At 38.6% G+C, this 23240-nt stretch overlaps 1 protein-coding gene and 1 pseudogene across 2 annotated transcripts in view; both read left to right on the forward strand.

Moving 5' to 3' along the window:
- The window catches only part of TBC1D5 (TBC1 domain family member 5), a 549135-nt gene that overhangs the window by 300271 nt on the left and 225624 nt on the right, over positions 1–23240 (forward strand). For both annotated transcript variants that reach the window (XM_047100344.1, XM_047100345.1), the window contains 2 exons: positions 548–615; positions 21070–21172. In XM_047100344.1, the coding sequence (XP_046956300.1) occupies positions 548–615; positions 21070–21172 (171 nt within the window). The remainder of the gene's footprint in view (positions 1–547; positions 616–21069; positions 21173–23240) is intronic.
- LOC124526487 (POU domain, class 5, transcription factor 1-like) lies at positions 6158–16511 on the forward strand (annotated as a pseudogene).

Consider the following 23240-nt stretch of genomic DNA (forward strand, 5'->3'; position numbering starts at 1 on the left):
ATACATATAGTTGTTACAACATAGTCTATAGGAGAGCTACATAAAATATTAAGTAAGTTTTAAAACTTTACTTAAATTCACATTTTAGTAGATGTTTAGATAGATCTAAACATCTATCTGGTCATGAAACCAAGCTTTGTAGAAAAACTCCTGTGTCTTTCTTAGTGCATTGGGAGTTCAAGTGAGGTTCAAGTTGAGACCAGTTGGTCCATGGCCCTGTTATAACCCAAGCAGACCTCTTTGTTTTTGTAAGGGAAGTAGTGGATGTATGGCAGTAAAGCTATCATTCATTTTATATAGATGATACAAAAATTTTAAATATACATACTATACTATATATATGTATCACTGGAAAAATTGATGTTAGTATAAGAATGTGTTTCTGAGATTAGTTTTTAATATTTTTATTCCAATTTCAGGTTTCCTTTGCAATGTGAAATGATAACTCAGAGAAGGATAAATTTGATCATTTAAATTATTAAATGATATCATAAAAGTCAAGCAAAGGTGTGGGATTATTTTAAATAGGTTGTTTTCCTTATTTCAGAGTCTTTGGAACAAATTCTTTCAAGATAAAGAACTTCGATCGATGATTGAACAAGATGTCAAAAGAACGTATGTAGAACTTTCAGTGATACAAATTGATGTTATCTCTTTGTAACTTGGGCAAAATACAAAATCCATAGAGAAGCTCTAATTAAATGCAGTATTTTCCTTGTGTTAAAAACAAAGTTTTTTTGGCCATTTTTGGTAGTAACGATTATTTTCTATTCTTAAAATACAGTTTCCTCTTTTTCAAAATAAATTAAAATATTGATAATCTTAAAATAATATTTAATCCACTTTTCAATTTTCAACAATTTTGAAGTCATGTGCTCTGATTAAGGTTATATTATGTTGTCATAGTACTAGTATTCTTACACAAATTTGTCTCTTGCTTTACACCTTTGAATCCCTTTCTAACCAAATTACTTTTTAAATGACAACTATTATTTTTACCCTCCTTATTTCTCTCTCAAAATCATTCAGGTTTGCAAACAAACTCTTCTCCCAGTCTACTTAGTATTTCCCGCGTGCAAGAGTTGTTTACTTAGCACATAGTTAATATCTGTAACTTTTTTATATTAGGCTTCATTTTGCTGGATCATGTAGTGGGAAGTACATGGAATTTGTGTAGAAAGGTCCTAAGATAAGTTCTAGCAACACACGGTATAATCTTAGGCAGATTACTTTCAACTAACGTCTTTCCTCCTCAGTGTCCTTTTCTGTAAAATGGGAATAATAGTTAACTGCCTCAAAGGACTGTTGTAGATTAATAAACGTAGTATTTTGATACGTTTACACTTTAAACTGTAAACAATTACATAAATGTTAGTAAATTTGATCTAACCAGCGGGATCTAGGACACGCCACATATTTGCAGAGTCATGGATATCCCTAGTGCCTTCTTCCCGGTCGTACTGCAGCTTGGCACATCTACCCCACTGCTAGTTCAGTTCCTGCTAGACCTATTACACAACAAGGTCAAGGCCTCTGGTTCTCTGACATTCATCTCTTTCTAGGTCCCAAACACAGAATAATCAGATGACATAGACTGCTATTAAGATTATACTACATATTGGACAAATCAAATTTTCTATTTTAAAATGAAAATCAGTGGAGGGGTGTCTGGCTGGCTCAGTCAGTAGAGCATGCAACTCTTGATCTTAGGGTTGTGGGTTCAAGCCCCACGTTGGGCCTAGAGCTTACTTGAAAGAAAGAAAGGAAGTTAGGAAGGAAGGAAAGAAGAAAGGAAGAAAGGAAAGAAGAAAGGAAGGAAGAAAGAATGAATGAACAAACGTTCAGAGTATGATAGAACTGTATGTAACTGGCAATGGTGGCAGGTTGGGGAGTGAGAGGTATGGGATCATTTTGATGAGCTGAGTTATCTGGTTAACCAAGGAGTAACCGATAATAGGGAAACTACTCTCAGAGGAGCTGGGTGGCAATGCTTGACCTCTAGTATGTAGTTTCAGAAAGTAGAATGCCATTATACTGGTGCTCAGAAGACACTCAAATATTTGTTAGAAAAAACAAAAGAATGAATTTCCTCACCAATAGTTTAAGTAACTGTATAATCAGTGGCAATAAAGCAGACCTCTTAAAAAACAAAATGCATGGTATATATTGCTGACCAAAGAGTAAAGGTATCCCTTTTTTAAAACATTGGTAGGCAGTTATCTTAGAAACTTTGACATCTTCAGCTTAAAGTGGCTAATAAGAAGGATTATGACCAGTCTTTCTACTGTTACCAAATGAAAAGAGGCACCATGGCACTGAGCAGAAGCACACATTCAGAGGCCCTGTCGGCCACATTGGCTAAAAGACAAAACAAACAAAGAGAAGGGGAAAATAAAGCTCAGACAGCCAAACCACATAGGAAGTGGCACTGAGAGCCTGTTGATCATTTTGGTTACTTAGCGCAAACATTTCTGCTTTGCCGTGTGAGAAAGTGTTACTTCTTGAAAACTGTGTTCTTGGAACTATTTTTTTTTAATTAATGTTTTTTTTTTATGTATTTTTGAGAGAGAGAGAGAGAGAGAGAGAGAGAGAGAGAGGGTGTGTGAGCGGGGGAAGGGCAGAGAGAGAGGGAGACACAGAATCTGAAGCAGGCTCCAGGCTCCAAGCTGACAGCACAGGGCCCGATGCGGGGCTCGAACTCATGAACCGTGAGATCATGACCTCAGCCGAAGTTGATGCTTAACCGACTGAGCCACCCAGGCGCCCCAAGAACTATTTGGTTTTATATCTTCTGTGTATTTTTCATATAAAACTGGGCGTGTGTGTGTGTGTGTGTGTGTGTGTGTATAACACATATATGGCTGACTTTTTTTCTTATAATTGGTCTCCACTGGTACATTTTAATTCAGTTTGCAATCCTGAGATTCAGGGATGGCAGTCAGGAGACCTTATAGTTCACAGCATAGAATGGAGGGGGTTACACATCTTCTTCCTCAGAAGCCTCTCCCATGGTTCTCCTCCACATTTAGAGTAAGTAAGTCTCCTTGCCATCTCTCTATAAATTCTATGGCAAATGACTTAGCTTGTAAGGTAAGACTGTCAATCTCAGTTTAAGCCACCAAATTGCCTAATGATAAAAGCCAAATAGCTTGAATAATTTTACTACTTTAGGTAATACACTCTTTTTATAAGGCACCACATGATCTAAAATCCAAGGTTTTCAATCCAGTCTGTAAAGCACCTCATTATGCCATAGGGGAAGAAAGGAAGAAATACAGCTCAGTGAATGTTATGTAGTGTTACTCATTCACCAGCATCTGCGATAAGAATTCTGTTTCTTGGAATGTATGTTTACTGAATGTTTGCTATGTTCCAGGCTTATCCTTTGCATTGTGGGAACAGAGTGGCGGATAAGACAGACAAGGTCCTGCTTTCATGGGATATACATTTTAGTGTTGGAGGGATGGGGGTGGGGTGAGACAATCAGCATGTATAGATAAAGAAGATGATTGTGGAGGGTGGTAATTGCTGTGAAGAAATAAAGCAGGGTGATAGGATAGTTACAGGGATGGCTGTTTTAGGAACAGTGATTAGAAAAGGCATCTCTGAGAAGATGACATTTGAGCTGAGATGTGAAAAATTTTTAAAAGCCAGCCCTGTGAAGATCTAGGGAAAGAATATTCCAGGCAGAGGGAACAGTTAGTGCAAAGTCCCTTCGTGAAAATATTTTGAGAAACTGAAGGGGGGCAGGTACGGCTGGAAGCAAGCGATGTAAGAGGGGAAATCTGCGAGAAAGCAGATGCCGGTCAAGCAGTCCTGCAGGCCAAGTAAGGAGTTTGGATTTTATTGCAGTTGCAATGAGAAGCCATTGGAGGATATTGAGCAGAGGTGTGATATCTAAAAAGATCATTGTGGCTGCTGTGCAGTGGGGTGAATAGAGATAGATCCACAAGGAAGCTGGGAAAATAGCTAGGAGTCTTGTGGTATCCCAAGTTAAGTAGTGTTAGTGACTTAGACTAAAGGTGTAATAATAAAGATGGTTAGGAGTAGATAGATTGAGGATATGCAGTTTATATTTGTAAATATGGGTTAGGATGTCATTATATGTAGATTTCTCACGTTCAATGAATTCCCTTCCATTTTTACTGCCTTGTGTTAGGTTCTTTTTTACCTCTTTCCTAGAGTCTCTCACTTGTTTAGTTTTCTCTTCAGATTCATTCTCTTTCTCCTCTAGTCAAATCCATGTGTTCCAGCCTTATTTTCTCAAAGCACACTTTGAGTCATGCTACTTGCCTAATCTAAAGCCTTCTATGACTCTTTGTGGTCTGCACAAGAACGGACTTACCCAGACCCCCTAACACACAGACGGTTCTCTTTTAGAGTTTTCCAGCTCTCTCTCTGTTACTGATGTCTAGTTTAACTCTATTGTGGTCTGAGAGCAGACTTTGCATGATTTTCTCTCTGCTAAATTGCTTAAGGTGTGTTTTGTGGTCCAGAATGTGGTCTCTCTTGGTGAATGTTCCCTGTGAGTTTGAGAAGATTGTGTATTCTGCTGTTGGTGGTGGAAGAAGTACATAGATATTAGTATATTCAGTAGACTTATGATGTTGAGCTCACCTATATCCTTCTGACTTTCTGCCTGCCAGATCTGTCCATTTCTGACGGAGGGTGTTGAACTTGCTAACCATGATAGTGGATTTTTAAATTTCTCATTGCAGTTTTATTAGTTTTTGCTTCACACAGTTTGATGCTCTCTTGTTTAGTGCATACATGTTAAGGATTGATATGTCTTCTTGGAGAACTGACCCCTTTATTGTTAGCTAATGCCCCTTTAAAAAAAATCTTCTAATTACTGTTGGCATGATATATTTTTCTTCATTTATTTACTTTCAATCTAAATGTGTCTTTATATTTAAAGTTTATTTATTTTGAGAGAGAGCAAGAGCGTGCATGTGCACACATAGGGGAGGGGCAGAGAGAGAGAGAGAGAGAGAGAGAATCCCAAGCAGGCTGTGCACTGTCAGCCCAGGGCCCTGATGTGGGGCTCTATTCCATGAACCATGAGATCATGACTTGGGCCGAATTCAAGAGTTGCTTAACCGACTGAGCCACCTAGGCACCCCTGAATGTGTGTTTATACTTAAAAGTGGGTTCCGTCTGGGCAGCATATATAGTTGGGTCCTGTTTTTGATCAACTCTGACGATCTCTTTTAGTTGGTGCATTTAGACCATTGACCTCTAAAGTGATTATTGATACACTTGGATTATTATCTATCATATTTGTTATTCTTTTCTGTTTGTTACCTTGTTCTTTGTCTTTATTCTTTGTTCTTTGTACCTTGTTCTTTGTTACCTTGTTCTTGTCCTGTTACTGTCTTCCACCCTTTTTCTACCTTTCGAAGTTTTAATTGAGCATTTTATATTATTTCATTTTCTTTCCTTTCTTAGCATACCAGTTGTACTTCTTTTACTTTTTTTAGTGGTTGCCTTAAAGTTTGCAATTTGCATTTGAGGTAATCCAAATCCACTTTCAAATAACACTATACCACTTCACCAACAGTGTGAGTACTTTATAATAACAGAGTAATCTTAATTCCTTCCTCCTATCCTTTGTAACACTGCTGTTATTCATTTCATTTATATATAAGCATATTCATACCTATGTTTGTATATATACACACATATAAGCATACATGGTTGAATACATTGTTGGTATTACTATGTTAAACAACTGGTATCTGTTATATCAATTGAGAATAAGAAAACTAAAAGTTTTTTTACTTATTCCTTCTTATGTTCTTCCTTTATATTTTTTGATTTTCTGTAGTTGGAAGATGATATGCCTAGGCACAGCTCTTTGGCATTTACCCTGCCTAGTGTCCTCTGACCTTCCTGGATCTGTGGTTTTGTGTCTGACATTCATATGGGGAATTCCTCTGTCATTATGGCTTCAAATATTTCTTCTTTTGTTGTTCTGCATCTGTTTCTAATTCTCTCCACCTCCTTAGATGAGACAGGATAGTTAAAGTGGACTGGAGTTGGGTATTTCCCTTCCCCTAGGTCAGTTAGGGTCTAATAATACCCCAGCAGATTAGGCTCTGGGTAACTGGTTTTCCCTGAAGGCAGATTTTGTTTAGAACAGAGTGCTATGTTCAGAATGGCTCCTTCTCCCTATCCCCCTCTTCCTGTGGGAAGCCAAGGGGATCTTTTTGTTTACTGTGGAAGCCTGGTCAAGCTCTTGGAGGTGTTTGGGCGGGTGGGGGGCTTCCTATTGTCAGGTCCCTTGGCGTATTTAACTCAGAGTTGTCCACCCCAGCAGTTGGTTAAGTATAGTTCAGGTTTTCCTGTCCTGCACTGGTTCCTGCCAAGGGTTTTGCTTATGAGTTGTGCTCTGATTAACTTGTGACTGCCCATGTTTGCCAGTTTGCCCTGTGTCCTCCCCTCTCTTACAGATCCAAGAAGAGTTGTTGGTTTTTCAGTCTGCTCGGCTTTTTACTTGTTCTTAGGATGGAGTAGTGATGTTCAGGTTCCTTAGATGCAGAACCAGAAACCTGAAGTCCTTCTACAGTTCTGTTTTAGACCAGTGCTCTAGCATTATTGCATTATTTCCTGAATGGGTTTTGTGCTTTCCACTTTCCATGCTTTGCATTACTTGGTTCTCCTCTGCTGGAATGCCGCTCCTTCTCATTGCTCCCTTTTGGATTCCTGAAACTTCATTTTTAAAGGCCTGGGTTCATCATCACCCTGTTCATGAAGTATTTTCCAGTCTTTACAATTGGAAGTAATTTGTGTCTATTCTGTGTTGTAGTAGAACTTCTTAATAACATTTTGATGACATTACTTAATTTTGTTGAGTCCTATATTTACTTAGACCTGCCAGTGTATTCAATCTGCCAGTGTATTCAGTACTTTTATATTAACCTCCTCAGGGTGCCAGGCACTGGAGATGCCAAGATAAATATGGCATGGACCCTTAAGAATCTCAAAGTCTAATAGAGAAAGCAGCCACACAAAAGTTACAGTGCAATCTAACTGGTGCTGTCATCGAAACAGTGTGTATGAGAGCTCTGGGGTTAGCCCAGGTCTCCTCTTTCAAACCTGCCGGTAGCCCCTTAGAGGGCTTGGACCTACTCTTGTTTTTGTGCCACCTGCAGAGTCAAGTCGATGCTTACTAAAGGCTCACTGATTGTGAATCTTATCACTGATGATCAGTATTGCTCGATTTTAGTAGTAGCAATCTTTAACATTCTTAGTCTTCAGAGACATAAGTATGCTTTAAAAAAAGTACTGTTATTAGCCTTCTAGTCCAAGTTTAAACAAGATAATTTCATCTCGTAAGCTGTGTTGTTGCCATCATTATTGAATTTGTTTGATCTGAATATGTCACTGTATTAAAATATTATCTCTTCAACTAGTTTTAATATTCCTTTATTCTACTAACCCTTTTTTGCCTCAAAGCGTTTTGTATTCATTTCAATTAATTGTTCCTTATCTCAACCTAATGAGGTTGTTACTGTTCTCATTTTTATTACTGAAAAAACTGATAATCAAAAGGTAAATCAAGAAGCTTCCAATTTACAGCGTTTCTAATTCAGAGCTTGAATCGTCCATTCTGAACCAATTTTGCCATGCTTCAAAGGCTGTAACATTGAATGAAATACAGTATTATTTAAAATGATGGAAAATATTGAATTCAGAATAAAATATCCCTTCTGCATTAGATGCCAAAGAAGTCTGTTATTTGGTCTATCAAGGTCTATTCTGAAAGTGTATTTGTAGTGTATGTAATATCGTTTGCAAATTAACATATTTATAAGCTATTGCCAAATAGTATCATTTCTTCTTCGGCTGCTTTCTTCCTGTCTCTTGAATTAAAAGATTAAAATTCTTTAACTATCACCGCTGTAATTTTGAGTGTATTTAAAGTTTATCTGATTGCCTGTTGGATATAGTAGTGAGCATCTTCAAGTTTTGGTCTTTTATGTTTCCGGTTACTGTAGGGTTACTGCAATAGCACCTCAGGCAGTTAGACTCAGCACTTCATTACATTCTCCACGATATGGTTAGATCTTCAAGAATTCAACTTTCTTGGGACGCCTGGGTGGCTCAGTCAGTTAAGCATCTAACTTTGGCTCAGGTCAGGGTCTCTCCATTCCTGAGTTTGAGCCCTGCATTGGGCTCTGTGCTGACAGCTCCTAGCCTGGAGCCTGTTTCAGATTCTGTATCTCCCTCTCTCTCTCTCTTCCCCTCCCCGACTTGTGTCTGTCTCTCACTCTCAAAAATAAACATTAAAGAAAAATTTAGAAAAAATTTTTTTCTAATTTAAAAAAGAATTCGACTTTCACATTTTAGTGCTTCCTTTTGGTTATAGTTTATGTATGGATCAAGCTTTAGACGCAAATGTATATAAGTAGACTTTATCCTCTCAGTATTTTTTATGTTGTAATTTAATATTTTGCGGATTCATCCATAATTGCTAAAATTCCCTTTTTAAAACTGTAGACATGTGGTGTCCACTTTGGTAGCCACCAGGCACATGCAGCTTTATAAATTTAAATTAAGTGAAATTAAAACTTAAATCTTCATACACAGTAGCCATATTTCAAGTACTGATGGCTGTTGGATGTGACAACACAGATGTAGAACATTTCTGTCATAAAAAGTTTTACTGGACAGTGTTGCATAGCTAATTCATTGTTACATATTTGTGTATGATAGGAATGTCTGCATTTTATTTTTTATTCATGGTGAATTTTTAGACATGGTCTATGTTAAATACTTTTATTTCCTTCCTCTGCCGTTAGGAGTACTTTCGTGAATTTTTACCATACACAAGTCTCATCTGAATTTTTGGTTGAATTTACTTATCACCTTACATTGTAGTGGGCAGCTTGAAATTAGACTACTTGAAAATTGTTCCTATATTAACGACACACAGAAGTGATTTTACAAAGTGAATTTGTTGGTTTTTAAATTTTTTCTTAAAGACCATCTTCTCCAAAGTTCCCATTTTGAGAAAAATAACTGCCAGTCCTCTGGTCTGACATTGATCACTGCACGTTACAAAGTTAAGATTCCTAAATGCTGGTCTCTTTTATACAGTTTCCTCTAAGCCCATTTTTTACTTAAATTAAAAAAAAAAAAAATTCCTTAGGGGAATGAAGATCTTACAAGCAGTTTCAGAGCAGAATTGATTTTGGTTTGTGTTAATGCAGACAATCTGCCCAGTGTTAAAATGTTAAAGAGAAAAAAAAAAAAACACACAAGCTGCCATATTCGTGTGATCACACCAAAATAGCAGCTTGTATTTATATTTTCAGTCTCCTCGAGGTGGACTGCAGGCACACATGAATGAGTGGATGTAGTTGGTGTTGTGTTGTGATTTTATTTAATGCAGGCAAACTACATGCTTGTGCATGCACGACCAGCCCTCACATATGCACTTGTTCACAGCCGGGGAAGTGGAAACTACAACACAAGCCGCTCTCTAAGAGTTGTCGGCAACCTGTGTGTGTGTTTCTTAAATATTAAAGAGGGGAAAAACAGATTTTCAGGAATACGAGAAACCATTCTCCTTGTCAAATGGCCTGTAGTCCTGCCTCATTTGACAACATTTAAGGTAAAAACAAAATATTTTATTGTTATTATAGTTGCATATACATATTTAGAAGTCTGTGTTTTCCTTTACCGCTCCTGTTTTTAACATGTATCTTTCCCATTTCTGTTTCATTTAGGCGTGCAGATTCTTACCACACATTTATTCTAATTTATGGGATTTTTTTTTTTAATTTGAAAACAATTCTTTAGTACTTGAGTGAAAACGTTAGATGTATTTGCTGCAGGTCGCACCATCATCGTGCTTTGGTCAGCTTCCTGATGCCCCTAACCTTTGGACTTCGGGAGCAGTGCTACATGCAGCAGCAGTTACAGATCTAGCACCACGGGCTCTTGACCACAAGCGGTTTTGCTTTTGAGATCCTCCTTGTTTTACATTGAGCCAGTTTTTTCAGCACTGTCTGTGGTTGTGGGTTCACATACTAATCGTCAGAGGGTTCAGAAGTCAAGTCTGGTGGGTGGTCAAGAAATAGTTCATCCTAAAATATTCCTACTAGGCACAACCTGTTTAGTAGTGTAACGTAATCTTTTCAGAACTTAAATGCAGGTTCAGAATTGAAGCTCCACTGGTACTTTAGGGGTAGATGCTTTGAATTGCTTTAAAATGTTTTAATTATTGAAAAGCTGCAAAATCAAGTCTGTATTTTCAGTTGTGACAGACTCTTACATGTAAAGTGCACACATCTATCCACCTGTATATTTTTTTCCTAATTTTTCACCTTTATGGTATAAGTAGAAAGTTCTTTATTTTTGTTTTTTTTTGAGGCAGGAGGCAGTGAGGTAGAGGGCTTGCTATGTAACTCAGAGCACTGGAGAACTAGAAAGAAACTGTGATGAAAATGTCTAATTAGATGGTGACACCTACCATCTCCTGAAACTCCAGCCCTACCCGCCTTTTCCCCACTATGCGTTCTTTCATATTTCCTGTCCTCTAACCCTTCTGCTTCATCATCTCACTTGTGTGGTGATTTCAAATCCCTACCTTCCATCTAAGACTCTCAGAGATTTTCTGCTATCCTCTTGGGCTGGATTCTGCCCGTTGTCATCACAACAGATTTCTACCCCCCCCCTTTCCTTTTTAAAATCAGTGTTCACCTTCAGTTTATGGCCTGTGGAAACTGTACGTTGCTCTTGTCTTTATTAATTGCAGAAACAGTGACACAACTCTGGCCTGGCCTTTCTTAGGCTTCACCTTCCCACCTCTAGTCCCTGAGTCCATAGATTTCATTTTTTATCTTTCATTGGCTTGTTTATAGGTTTGTGGGTTCAGTAACTCATTCAACAAATACTACTTGGAAAATTACTGTGTCCTAGCTGCTGTCCTAGAAGTTGAAGGCCCTGATAAAGAAAATAATGCCTGTTTTGTTCTTTTACCAGTCATGTACATTTCATTATAATTATCTTTCTTTAAAAATATCTGTCAGATGTCTATTATCTGTACTATATTTTCTTGAGTGCTTAGTTCTTATGCTTTGTATCTTATATTTTGTATGTTTCTTCAGTGCTTCATTCTTATGCTTTGTATCTGGCTCTCATAATAGGCATTTGTGTTATCGGTAGTCCCCTAATTAAATCTTTTTATTTTGCAAATCTGGAAAGTTGAAACTAAGAAAAAATAGGACTTAGGAAAGTATAATTTGTTAATGGCCAAAATGGAAAAAATACCTAGGACTCCTAGTCTTTCCATACCTCTGTAATATTTTATGTTAATGTTGTTTGCCTAGACTTAACACTTTCTCAATTCAAGAAACATTAAGTGAATACCTTTTATATGCAGAGCACTCTGTGGAGCAAACAGGAGATGGAAACATAGGTGAGTTATATAAATCTTCCTCAGAAAGAGGTGAGATTAAATCAATGCAGTTTGTACCCTCTGGGCGTATATACTCTAATGCAGAGTTCCTCAAGGCTGGGAGCACTGACCTTCTGGGCCAATTCTTTGTTGTGAGAGGCACTCATGCACGGTGTGGGACGTGCAGCACCATCCCTGACCTCTCACTGCTGAAGGCTCTGTAAGGCCTGGTGTTAAATCTTTATAGGGCCTCAGGGTGTCCTGTCTCACAGAAGGGTTCTCTGAGGCACCACTTTAGAGCTTTCTGAGTTCTTAACAAAAGATTTTACACTGACTCCCTCGGTTTCATCTTTAGACTTTTTTTTTTTTTCAAACTGTGTTTTAGATTTGATCTTTGCCCAGAAGCACTTTCTTAATGTTAGCATTATTTGCTGGATAAAGAGGCTGAGAATGAGAAGTTTTATTTTCAAACCCAGCAAGTCCTAGAACATTTATGTTTAGCAATTCTCTCTTTTGCTTCTCTCCTCTTTCATTCTACCACAAGCAACAAATATAAATCAAGCAGCACCTTCAACACTCTGCCTGGATAGCTCCTTAGCGAGGTTACCCAGTTTATGTGGTACATTTTCAATTTTCCATATAACTAGAGGCTGCCATGTTGCTGCTACACAATAAGGAACCTTCTTCCTCCATTTTTCCTATAATTTTTTCCTTACTTTCATTTAAGCTTCACTGGAAGCCTCCTCATGGGCTCTCTTTTGCTAGCATCCTTTTTCACAACCTTTAATCTTTCACTGGTGCTATATCCAAAGTCCTTCCAGCTTCTGTCCAATCCCATAGACACTCCTACCATGTATTTTATAGTTTTTTAATAACATCCCAGAATCAGGTATCAAAACCTATATTAGTTATCAATTGCTGCATAATATGTCAACCAAAACCTAGTGACTTGAAACAATGATCATTTATTTCATAGTTGCTGCACATAAGCAATTTAGAACAGCTTAGCCAGAAGGTTCTGGGTTGGGAGTCTTATGAGTTTGCAGCCAGATATCAAGTGGAGCTGCAGTCATCTGAAGGCTTGACTAAGGCTGGGGGATCCATATTGGTTCCTCTCCATGTGGATCTTTCCATGAGACTGCTTAAGTGTCTTTCTCCAGAGAAGACTTCTCCCAGAGCAAGCAATCCACGAAGGAGGATGTTCTAAAGAATTTGCAGATGTCTTTTTAAAGCCATTGCACTCCACGGGTAGCTTCCCAGGCCTCCTGGATGGCCTTTTTCCTCCTATCCACATGGAAGAGGAAATGTGCATGGGGCCTGACTGAAGTGGACGTGACGGTTGAATTTTGTGGTCAGTCATACATCATTTCCACTCTCATTTCATTGGTTAGCACTCAGTCACATGTCTACAGCTAAACTGAGAAAGAAGCTGGGAAATTAAATCCAGCTGTGTGCCTGGAAAGACGAGAAAGCAGATTTGGTTGAGTAAGGAAAGTGGTGCAATCATCAACCAAAACACGGAGCACAGGAAGAAAAAGTATGCCTGCTTTCATTCTGTGTGAAATTGCTCCTCTTCATGGTTTTTGCCTGATTTTCCACTTTTTCTCTAATAAAACAATAAACCAGAAGAAGGTATTATCGTTATTTTGGTGTTTAATAGTATTCGAGGGAGTTTCCATCAGCTCATTTTAAATTTTGGATGAATGCTTGTTTTGAAATTCTGTTCTTGAAGTATGGGCATAACACCAGTTATTGTTCCTTCAAGTCCTTCTGTGCTTCTCTGTCCTACTGCATGATTATAAACCTTCACCAAGGGCTTTATTTTTTCCCCTGGGGCATCTTATTGAATACTTGCATCTTCAGTAATTCATCTGGGCCCAATGCTTTGTCTGTTTTAATACTTCTAATTACCTAATTATGTACTATAATGCGGTGACAAAGCCCTTTATCATTTCACTCTTTTCTTAACCCTTTTTTTGCTTAGAAAATACATATATTTTTTTGTCTTTTTGTTGTCTGAGGAACTCTTCATTATGGATTGCCCAGAAATTTGCCTGGCTTCTCTTTATTGTCTGTGTGTAATATGATGGACCATTAATTGCCCTGTTGAGTGTCTTTCTACTTATCTTACATCAGCCACCTGGGTTCCTGGTTATTGGGGCTCTAAAGCTGGTGTGTAGCTGTTCCTCCTCCCTCACTTGATTCCTTCCCATATACTGCAGTCACATGAGAAGATACCCAAAAGGCATGTAGAATAGTCTGGTTGTTGTAAGTTACTTTTTTGACAGAATTAGTGACTTGTCTGTCGTTCATGGATCTTAGATGTCCACAACAAGTATCCACGAACTAATGTAATGGGATTCAACAGGATTTTTCAAAATTTTGCTGACCTTACTTGATTGAGGATAAGTAAATATTGATGAAGGGAAAGTTTTCATTATATATGGGTTTTACGTAATAAAGGAGGATAAAATGATAGAATTATAGTTTTACTATTTACAATCTCTAATGAATTAATAGGTCTAGGCAATGATCACCAATGGTTGCTAGCATCATAAAAAGAAAGAAGCTGATATGTGCATCCTGATGGAGGTACGCAGTACAAGCCGTACGAGAGATCTATTGCTGCATCGTAAACCACCCCGAAGCTTAAAACAACAGCACTTACTTTGTAGATGAATCTAGTATGTGGGCAGGGCTGAGCCGGAGAGTTTGACTCTGTTCCACATGATGTTGGCCAGACCTGCTTAAAAGTTAGGGGCTGGAATCGTTCGAAGGCTTGTTCACTCCCCTGTTTGGCTATTGAAGTTGGCTCTCAGGGGAGGCCTTCTCTGCAGCTGTGACCAGAACATCTCCACAAGGCCCTCCCACGTAGCTACTTGACTTAGGAGAAGCATGGTGTCTGAGTTCCAAGGATGGGTCCAGACAGAGAGCCAGACAGAAGTTGTGTGACAGCATCGCTTTGTGAGAAGCTAGTCACTAAGGTCAGTACATATTCAGATGGAGAAGAGTTCGATTCCTCCACCTTTTCATAAGAGAAGTGTCAAAAAATTTAACATGTATGAAAACCATCAATACCACCCATGAAGAATTTTGTTGAAAATTGAACTTGAATTTGATGAAGTCTGTAGACCTAACTACCAGTTTATAAGATATATAGGAGGAGGAGGAGACGTGTTAAATAACAAGATAGAGGAACAATAAGTAAAATTCAGAATGTGGGAAGTTTCTACAGGATAAGTAACCTGGCTTCTTTAACAAATACATTGGAGAGAGAGAGACAGGCGGGGCGGGGGGGGGGGGGAATAAATCTATAAAGTAAAAAAAATCTAAAGAGATACATCAACAAATTGTAGTGTGTGGACATTTCTTGGATTGTGACTTTGAACAAACTGAAAAAAATTAGGGAAATTTGCACATTGCCTGGATATTTGATTTAATTAATGGATTATTACTTTTATGAGTTGTGGTATCAGAATGGTACGTGGTTATGTGTTTAGAAAGCCCTTATCTTTTAGAGATACATACTGTGGTATTTATAGATGTGGCATCTCAGATTTATTTCAAAATGCAGAATTGAAGGAGGAATATATATGAAACAAGAGTTGATTGGCAATGAAAGTGAGTGATGGATATATCAAGTCTACTATGGTCTGTTCTCTAGAAATGTTTGAGTTTTCTATAATAAAAGGTCTTTTACGTCTTATAATGAAAACTAGAGTGCCTACGAATTTTGGGTTATTTCAAAATGCAGAACAAAACACACACACCAAAGTTTTATATCTCTTGGTATTAATTTTTAGTATGTAAAATTTGTCTGATTATAAGTTCCTTTACACATCTTGAGAGAGAAACTGCTTTATTTTAAATTTGATCACTTAAGTTAGAACTGAAATACTTTTTTTCGTCAAGAAAACTCTTAGAGTCCCTTGGAGAGCCCTCATTTCTCCAGGCCCCCGGCTTGGGGTGTCCCCGTTCCCCTCGGTGGGACACCTGGCTCCCATCTTGGCCTTCCCTCCCTGGCTAGGGGGTCGAGGCGATGGGCCTGGGACGGCCAAGCCTGGCTGGGTTGACCCTTGGACCTTGCAGAGCTTCCAAGGCCCTCCTGGTGATTCAGGAATCCTGGGTGTTGGTCCAGGCTCTGAGGTGTGAGGGATTCCTCCATGCCCCGCCCCACCATTTGAGTTCTGGGTAGGATGGCTACTATGGACATCAGGTTGGAGTGGGGCTTGTACCCCCGTGCCCCAAGGTAGCCTAGAGACCTCCCAGGTAGAGGGCGAGTGGGGAGCTGGGGTGGAGAGAAACTCCAGTGGCGGGGGGCCTCCCCCAGCCCTGCGCTGCCCCACCTGGGGCTGTGAAGCCAGAAAAGGAGAAGCTGGAGTAAAATCCTGAAGAGTCCCAGGACATCAGAGCTCTGCAGAAAGACCTGTAATGACTCGCCAAGCTCCTGAAACAGAAGAGGATCGCTCCGGGATGTATTTAGGCCGATGTGGGGCTCACCCTGAGGGTTCTCTTTGGGAAGGTGTTTAGCCAAATGACCGTCTGTTGTTTTGAGGCTCTGCAGCTCAGTTTTAAGAACTTGTAATCCGTGTCCTGTGCTGCAGAAGTAGGAGGACGAAGCTGACAATCATGAAAATCTGCAGGAGATAGGCAGAGCAGAGGCCCTTGTGCAGGCTCCAAAGAGTAAGTGAACATGTATGAAGAACTGAGGGACAGTCAACCTGGAGGACGTGCTCCTGCAGTTCCCGAAACCCACCCTGCGGCAGATGAGCCACACAGCCCAGCAGCTTGGGCTGGAGAGGGATGTGCTCCGAGTGTGTTTCTGCAACCCTCGCCAGAAGGGCAAACGTCCAAGCAGTGACTGTTCGCTGGGAGAAGATCCTGAGGCTGACGGGTCCCCTTTCTCAGGGGCACCGGCATGCTTTCTTCTGGCAACAGGGCCACATTTTGGTACCCCAGGCTACAGGGGCCCTCACTTCACTACCCTGTACTCCTCATTTCCTTTCCCTCTGTGTCTATCACCACCCTGGGCTCTCCCATGCATTCAAACTGTGGTGCCTGCCCTTCCCAGAAATGGGGGTGGGGGGGGGGACTAGGAAGATAACCCGGGGTTTATACCAGGGCTTTGGGATTACATTCTACATTCACTGAGAATGGATTTGGGAACACAAAGGGTGTGTGGGTAGAGGGTTTGCGGGGGAACTGGTTGGAGGGAAGGTAAAGTTCAAGGATGCTCTTGTTTTTAATCCTCACATCACTCATCACTTTGTGCTTTTTTTTTTTTTTAACATTTATATATTTTTGAGACACAGAGTGAGACAGAGCACAGGAGGGGCAGGGGTGTGGGGTCAGTACACAGAACCCAAAGCAGGCTCCAGGCTCTGAACTGTCAGCACAGAGCCCGATGTGGGGCTCGAACTCACCGACCGTGAGATCATGACCTGAGCCGAAGTCAGATGCTTAAACTGACTGAGCCACCCAGGCACCCCTCTCATCACTTTGTTTTTAAAGAAGTCTGGGATACAGTTTAAAAAAAAATTTTTTTTTGGCAATATTGTCTAAATTTCATCATGGAATATGTTACTATGACTTTCTCTTTGGTTTTATCTATACCAGAGTTTCCACTCTCACTTATTTCTATTTCCTTCCCATTTCCTGGCCAGATTTGGAAATTACTTCTCTTGGACTTCCATTTTCTGATAATAACATAACTTATCCTCAGTCCCTATTTAGTGTGAATTTTTTTCCCTTTTATTTGCTTATCAGATATTTGGCTTGAAATAATCTATAAACTTCTACAGTTTTAATTCTTTTTTTTTTAATGTTTATTTATTTTAGAGACAGAGAGAGCACAAGCAGGGTCAGGGCAGAGTGAGAGGGAGACAGAATCTGAAACAGGCTCCAGGCTCTGAGCTGTCAGCGCAGAGCCTGATGCGGGGCTTGAACTCACGATCCGCGAGATCATGACCTGAGCCGAAGCCGGACGCTCAACTGACTGAGCCACCCAGGCGCCCCTAGAGTTTTAATTCTTAAGTTGTTTTTTCTACCTCATCTTTACTGAGGTTACTACCATTTCCTTTTTTTTTCCCCCATGATAAAAGGCCCACCTTGAGCCTGTATTCTGTGATTTTTATTATTGTTTCAAAAGTAAATTTGCCTTTCCAATGATACTTGGGTTAGAATGGTATTCAAATTGCTTTCCTATCCTGATCAACACCAGGTGGCATGGGGTAAAAGAAAGCATAGAAGTGTAATGAATGGCAGGGAAGCTATTTTGAAACTTAAACCATATCATCAAAAACTGATTATTACTATTCCTAGAAAAGCTACTCACTGTACTTTTCTCCCTCTTATTTCTGATTCCTATAGATGGTATGTTATGTCTTCTGGTTTGAAGCCTGACAATAAAACAATCAAATATTTGTTGTGGGAAATATATTACTATTCAGGTGTATTCATCAGCCTTTTGAGCTAGGTTCTTCTTGGTAACTCTGAACTCATGGAATTTTACCTAAATATGTTTATTTGGCCTATTTATAATTGATGAGTGAAGCGGATGGAAAGTACTGCTCCCCTAACTACCCAGTAATGTGGGGGCAGGTATTAATCACGGTGTCTCAGAATCCTTACCTGTGACCTTCTGAGTTAGACTAGATAATCTCCAAAGACTTATTGAGCTTAAATCTTCTCTGAATAGAAGTTCTTTTTCAAACTTCTTAAATAGCATAAACTTTTATATCTTTTAAAAAACTTTTCTGTATCTCTCTACATTACTTATTTGGTGCTATGAAACCATCAGAATTTAGAGAACAAGTCACACTTTTCTGAAAAAGAGGGTATCGCGAAACTCCATAAATTGGCACTTTAGGATTGTAGATCGTGTGCTGTTGCGTAGATATGCTGTGTCTGCCTAATACACATTTTTAGTTGATTGGGTATTTGCTAAAAGTGGGTAATTTAAATTATCTACCTGCAATTTAATTCTTGTAGCTCTCTTGTTTTTAATCTTGCAAGTGGTTAGTATGCATTTAAATGAAACTATGAATCGGTATGTAATATAATTTACATTTTTAGTAGTTAGGTATTAAACTCTTACTATAGTTCATGGGTATTTGTTACAAAGTGAGTTTTTAGTACTTTCTTGCACAATCACTTCAGATTGCATCAGCTACACAGAATGTGGTTGTGCCATTGTGTATGGTAAATTTCCAAAGATGAGTTAAGGGAGGGGACATGCAAAATTGGGAAGCCATAGGATCTAAATCATGGGGCAGGAAGCCTACTTTGAAGACATGGCTAGGATGGTAACTAGGCTTACTGTGGTGATCATTTAACAGTATATATAAATACTGTATCATTATGTTTTACACCTGAAACTAATATAATGTTGTATGTCAATTATACCTCAAATTAAAAAACGAAGACAGGGCAGATTTAAGTCCTCTAATGAGGAAGAAGGGGAAATAATTTCACTTCTCAGAAGGATTAATCTGTTTTTACCTTAGTGACTAAGTTTTCCCAAGAAATTTCTCTTTAGCAATTTATTTTAACTACTTACATGTCTTTCATCCTGATTACTTTAATTTGGGATATTTGACTTCTGTCCCACAGAAGTCATTTAAAAAGTGCTTGTGTTTCTTTCCTACATCAGTGCATTTGACACCTTTCTGGAACCCCTGTGGGTTTTATGAAACAACATTCTTGCCCTGAATCTACTTTCAGGGTAAGTTTTCTCTTCTTTAGGAGCTAAGGTCACTTGCACCTAGTCACACTTCCTTGCCTGAGTAGGCACTGTCCAGAGGGGTCATCAAATTCAGATTTAGGCAGGGATGTGAGGTAATCTTGCTCCCCCCCCCCCCATGGGTTTGTTTTATTACTGGCATCCAAAAAAGAGGCTTCCTTTCTGCAAGAAAGAAAACCAAATATATGTGTCTGGGGACAATTGCACATCAAAGGGAATTTCAAGCAAAAGTCACACAAACAGATGAAGATAAGACAGGCTTTAATTTATTATAAAAACTAGGACCGGAAATGAGATGCTTCACAAACCACTAGTAGAGTTAACCCAGGAACCCAGTCTGGACTGGGGAGAAAATTGTAACTCTCACAGGGAGGCAGAAAAGGATCAGGATGAAGCATAAAACAGCTGAAGTCTCCTGGAAAAGGCAGTAAGCCATTATAATATGAAGTAAAACAACCAGTTCTGCTCTTTAGAGGAGGCATTAAGGAGTATTTTTCTGTCTTGATGATGCCCTGTGCCTCCATATCTTGGGTACTCTTCCTCTTCAGCCTCTTTCCTGTCCCTCTTCTGCCCTAGTTCCAAAGCCACCTAATTCACTTCTTTATCACCTGAAGTACCAGTACTCAGAGACTAACGATCACCTCTATTCCTGCACATTTACTGCTTGCCAGGCACTGTTCCTGGTGCCTTAATGTTATCTCATCGTGGTCACAAGATCAGCATTATTATCCCCACTTAATAGGTGAGGCAGTTAAGCAATCACTTACTCAAGATTATATACGTAGTAGTTATGCAACCTGAATTTGAACGCAGGCTTTTCTTCTCAGGTTTGTTATTTCTCCCCTTCGCTTCATTATAATGCCCTCTTGTTCCTTCCTGTAATCTCTCCTCCTTCAAGGCTTATTCCCACTTAAAGTTACTCAGATACTGTTTTCTTTGTTACTTAAATATTCAGAAATGTAGAGTCACTCTGTTGTTTGTCTTCGTTTGTAAACTCAGCATTCAGAGCTCTTTCCGGACCTGCCCACCTCTTCTTCTGTCTTGTTGTCCTTCTCTCAGCCGGCAGTGCTTCATGGAAGTACTTTTCCTTCTCATTACTGATTACCATACTGTGCTGTACACGTGGAATACTCACTGCTTTGTGTGCCTTCATCTGTCCTTCTGATCTGCTTCTCTTTCCCACTGATAGTCCATCTCCTCCTCTCCTACAAATCTTTGTTCAAATCTTTTGTGCTTGAACCTATTTGACTGCTAACTCCTAGGTGATGTAATTTCTTCCCTTATATATTCATTGTGTATTATTGCTATGTATTTGTTCTTCGGAGTGTGCGGTTGTATATTCTTTCATTAAAAACAACAGTGTAAGCTCCTTTCAAGTGGATACTGTGCCCTTTTTCTGTTTGACATTACCTCAGAGCACCTGGCAGGGCTTTTGATCCAGAGAACATTTAAACAATACTGACTGACTTGTTCCATTTGAAGTCTACATGTTAATCAGACAAAACTAACAGGGTGGTCATGTATAATAATTTAAATCCTGATATTTGCATTAAAAAAAAGATACTGATTTCTTCAAAAAGCTGATACATCCAAAATTACATTCTGGTCCTAAAAACCAAATGGGCCCAAAGGCTAGGATTCATTTTGCTTAAGAACTGTTGTATCCACTGTGTGAGGACTTGAAGCATATGGAGACATTTGAAATATTTAGGTGTTGAAAGGTATTGTTTCCCTCTGTATCATTTCTCATCCTTTGTTCCTTAACATTGTCAGTCTCACCAGTGGCGTAAGTTAGTTGCATGGCAAATACACGCTTGTACTAACACATAAAGTAACCCTTGATGCCTCTTAGAGATGAGAGTTTGAGGGTATTTCTTGGAATTGTGCTAGTCAGTTTTAATCCTGTGTTTTCTTTCTTCAGGTTTCCTGAAATGCAGTTTTTCCAACAAGAAAATGTGAGAAAAATTCTTACAGATGTTCTTTTCTGTTATGCTAGAGAAAACGAGCAGTTGCTTTATAAACAGGTAATGAAAATATCGTACAGGTGGCATCCATTGACTCAAAATTTTCTATACAGCTTGACAAATGATAGAGCAATAATGTAGCCTTTATTGTATCCAAAGTTGTATCATAATAGTAAAGCAATCAGAGAGCTGCTTGTCAGCTGCATGGTGAGAAAAGTAAGCTCATTGAAGCACATATGCTTCTTCCTTATTATAAGACATTCCACCAAATTGTCTTCTGTAAGGCGTTCAATCTTTTCTTTCAACTTTTGGGAGTTTGTTTATAAACAGCACCTTTGAAGCCAATCTAGTAATAAAACTTTTCAGAATTGTATATATAAATAGTGTTTATAAATACGTGACCTGCCGTGTAAAAAATAATCAAGTGTCCTTCCACTCTTTAAAAGTTACTGGTAATACGCCTTCAGAAAGTTCCTGTAAATTTTTGGAAATTTATGATACTCCTTGTTACCCAGGTATCTGATTCATCCCCCATTACTAAAGGACAGAAGATTGTTGGGTTATGTTTTGCTCTCACTGAAATGTGAATTAGTTATTTAATATATAAAGAAGTATCTAGGTTTGTACTTAAGCTGATGGTGTTCCAATAAAAATACACGAAGTTGGATATTTTTATGTATTCTCAAAATGTATAGTAAGTGGGAAGTCAAACCAAATTAATAAATTCTCTAGCAGTCAAAAGTTATGTATGTTCAACTGATAATCACTTAACTTTAGTGTAATAAAACAGAAAACACTGTATGATTAGAGCAATGTATCTATTTAAAATTTTTTTTAATTTTTTTTTTAATGTTTATTTTTAAGAGGGAGGGAGAGACAGGGCACAAACAGGGGAGAGGCAGAGACAGAGGGAGACACAGAATCCAAAACAGGCTCCAGGCTCTGAGCTGTCAACACAGAGCTCGATGAGGGGCTTGAACCCACAAACTATGATGAGATCATGACCTGAGCCAGAGTCGGATGCCTAACTGACTGAGCCGCCCAGGTGCCCCTAAATATTTTTTTAAATTTATTTATTTAAGTAGTCTCTACACCCAGTGTGGGGCTGGAATTCACAACAGCGAGATCAAGTGCTGCATGCTCTTCTGACTGAGCCTGTCAGGCTCCCCTAGAACAATGTATTTAATTTGAAATAAACTTGATCAGTTTAAAGATAATAAACTAAATCATATTACAATGGTCCTAAATAATGTATTTGTTGTTATATACATAGAAGACCCAAGGGAACTAATTTTATCTTGCTTTTAATGTTAGTAATATGCCTTTATATTAATTACATGGTGATAATCAGCTTTTAGAATGGGAAATGGAAAAAATATATCTCACTTATAATGGCAACCAAAACTTGAAAGTGTCTTGAAATAAATATAGCAATGTAGGTATAAAAGCTATATGAAGAAAATTATAATATTATTGAAGGATATAAAGCAGGGGTTGAATAAATAGAAAAGTGATAGCATGTTTGTGGATGAGAACACATCAAATAAAATGAATATTACTTCTTCCCAAATTAATATATAAATATATTAGCATTCCAATTATAATCTAAGAGATAGATGAACTTTTTAAAAACTGGACACAGTTATTTTAAATTTAGTGCACAAAAGCTTTACAGTAATTAATGGAAATAATATAGTTTAGTGGTTAAGAGCATTGGGTGTGGGCTTATATCTGTTATTTGAATCTCAGTTCAACCAACCATTTACTAGCTACATAATCCTAGACATTTTACTTAAATTTTCTAAATCTTTGTTCTGTTAGCAGTAAGATGAGGGCAATGACAGTATTGACTTTGTAGAGTTAAAAACACATAGTGCTCACTAAGGGTTCTTGTTTGTAGTTGGGGTGGTTATTACTATTACTATCATTGTTAAATATGTTGGAGTTGCCACAGAATTTAGGGGAAGGGGAGAATGGTAAAGGCATTTGGCAAAGAATGGCAATTATTCTGTAAATATTCTGTGATCAAGCCAGTATAACAACAGTGTGGGAGTCAACAGAGATCAGTGGAATAAACTAAGAACAGGTCCAGTTATATATGGATTCTTTTTTTTTTTTTAGTGTGTTT

This window comes from Lynx rufus, unplaced genomic scaffold (assembly GCF_022079265.1).
Source record: "Lynx rufus isolate CCGP_SWC_20201006 ecotype Redwood Valley unplaced genomic scaffold, mLynRuf1.p SCAF_5, whole genome shotgun sequence".
NCBI lineage: Eukaryota > Metazoa > Chordata > Mammalia > Carnivora > Felidae > Lynx > Lynx rufus.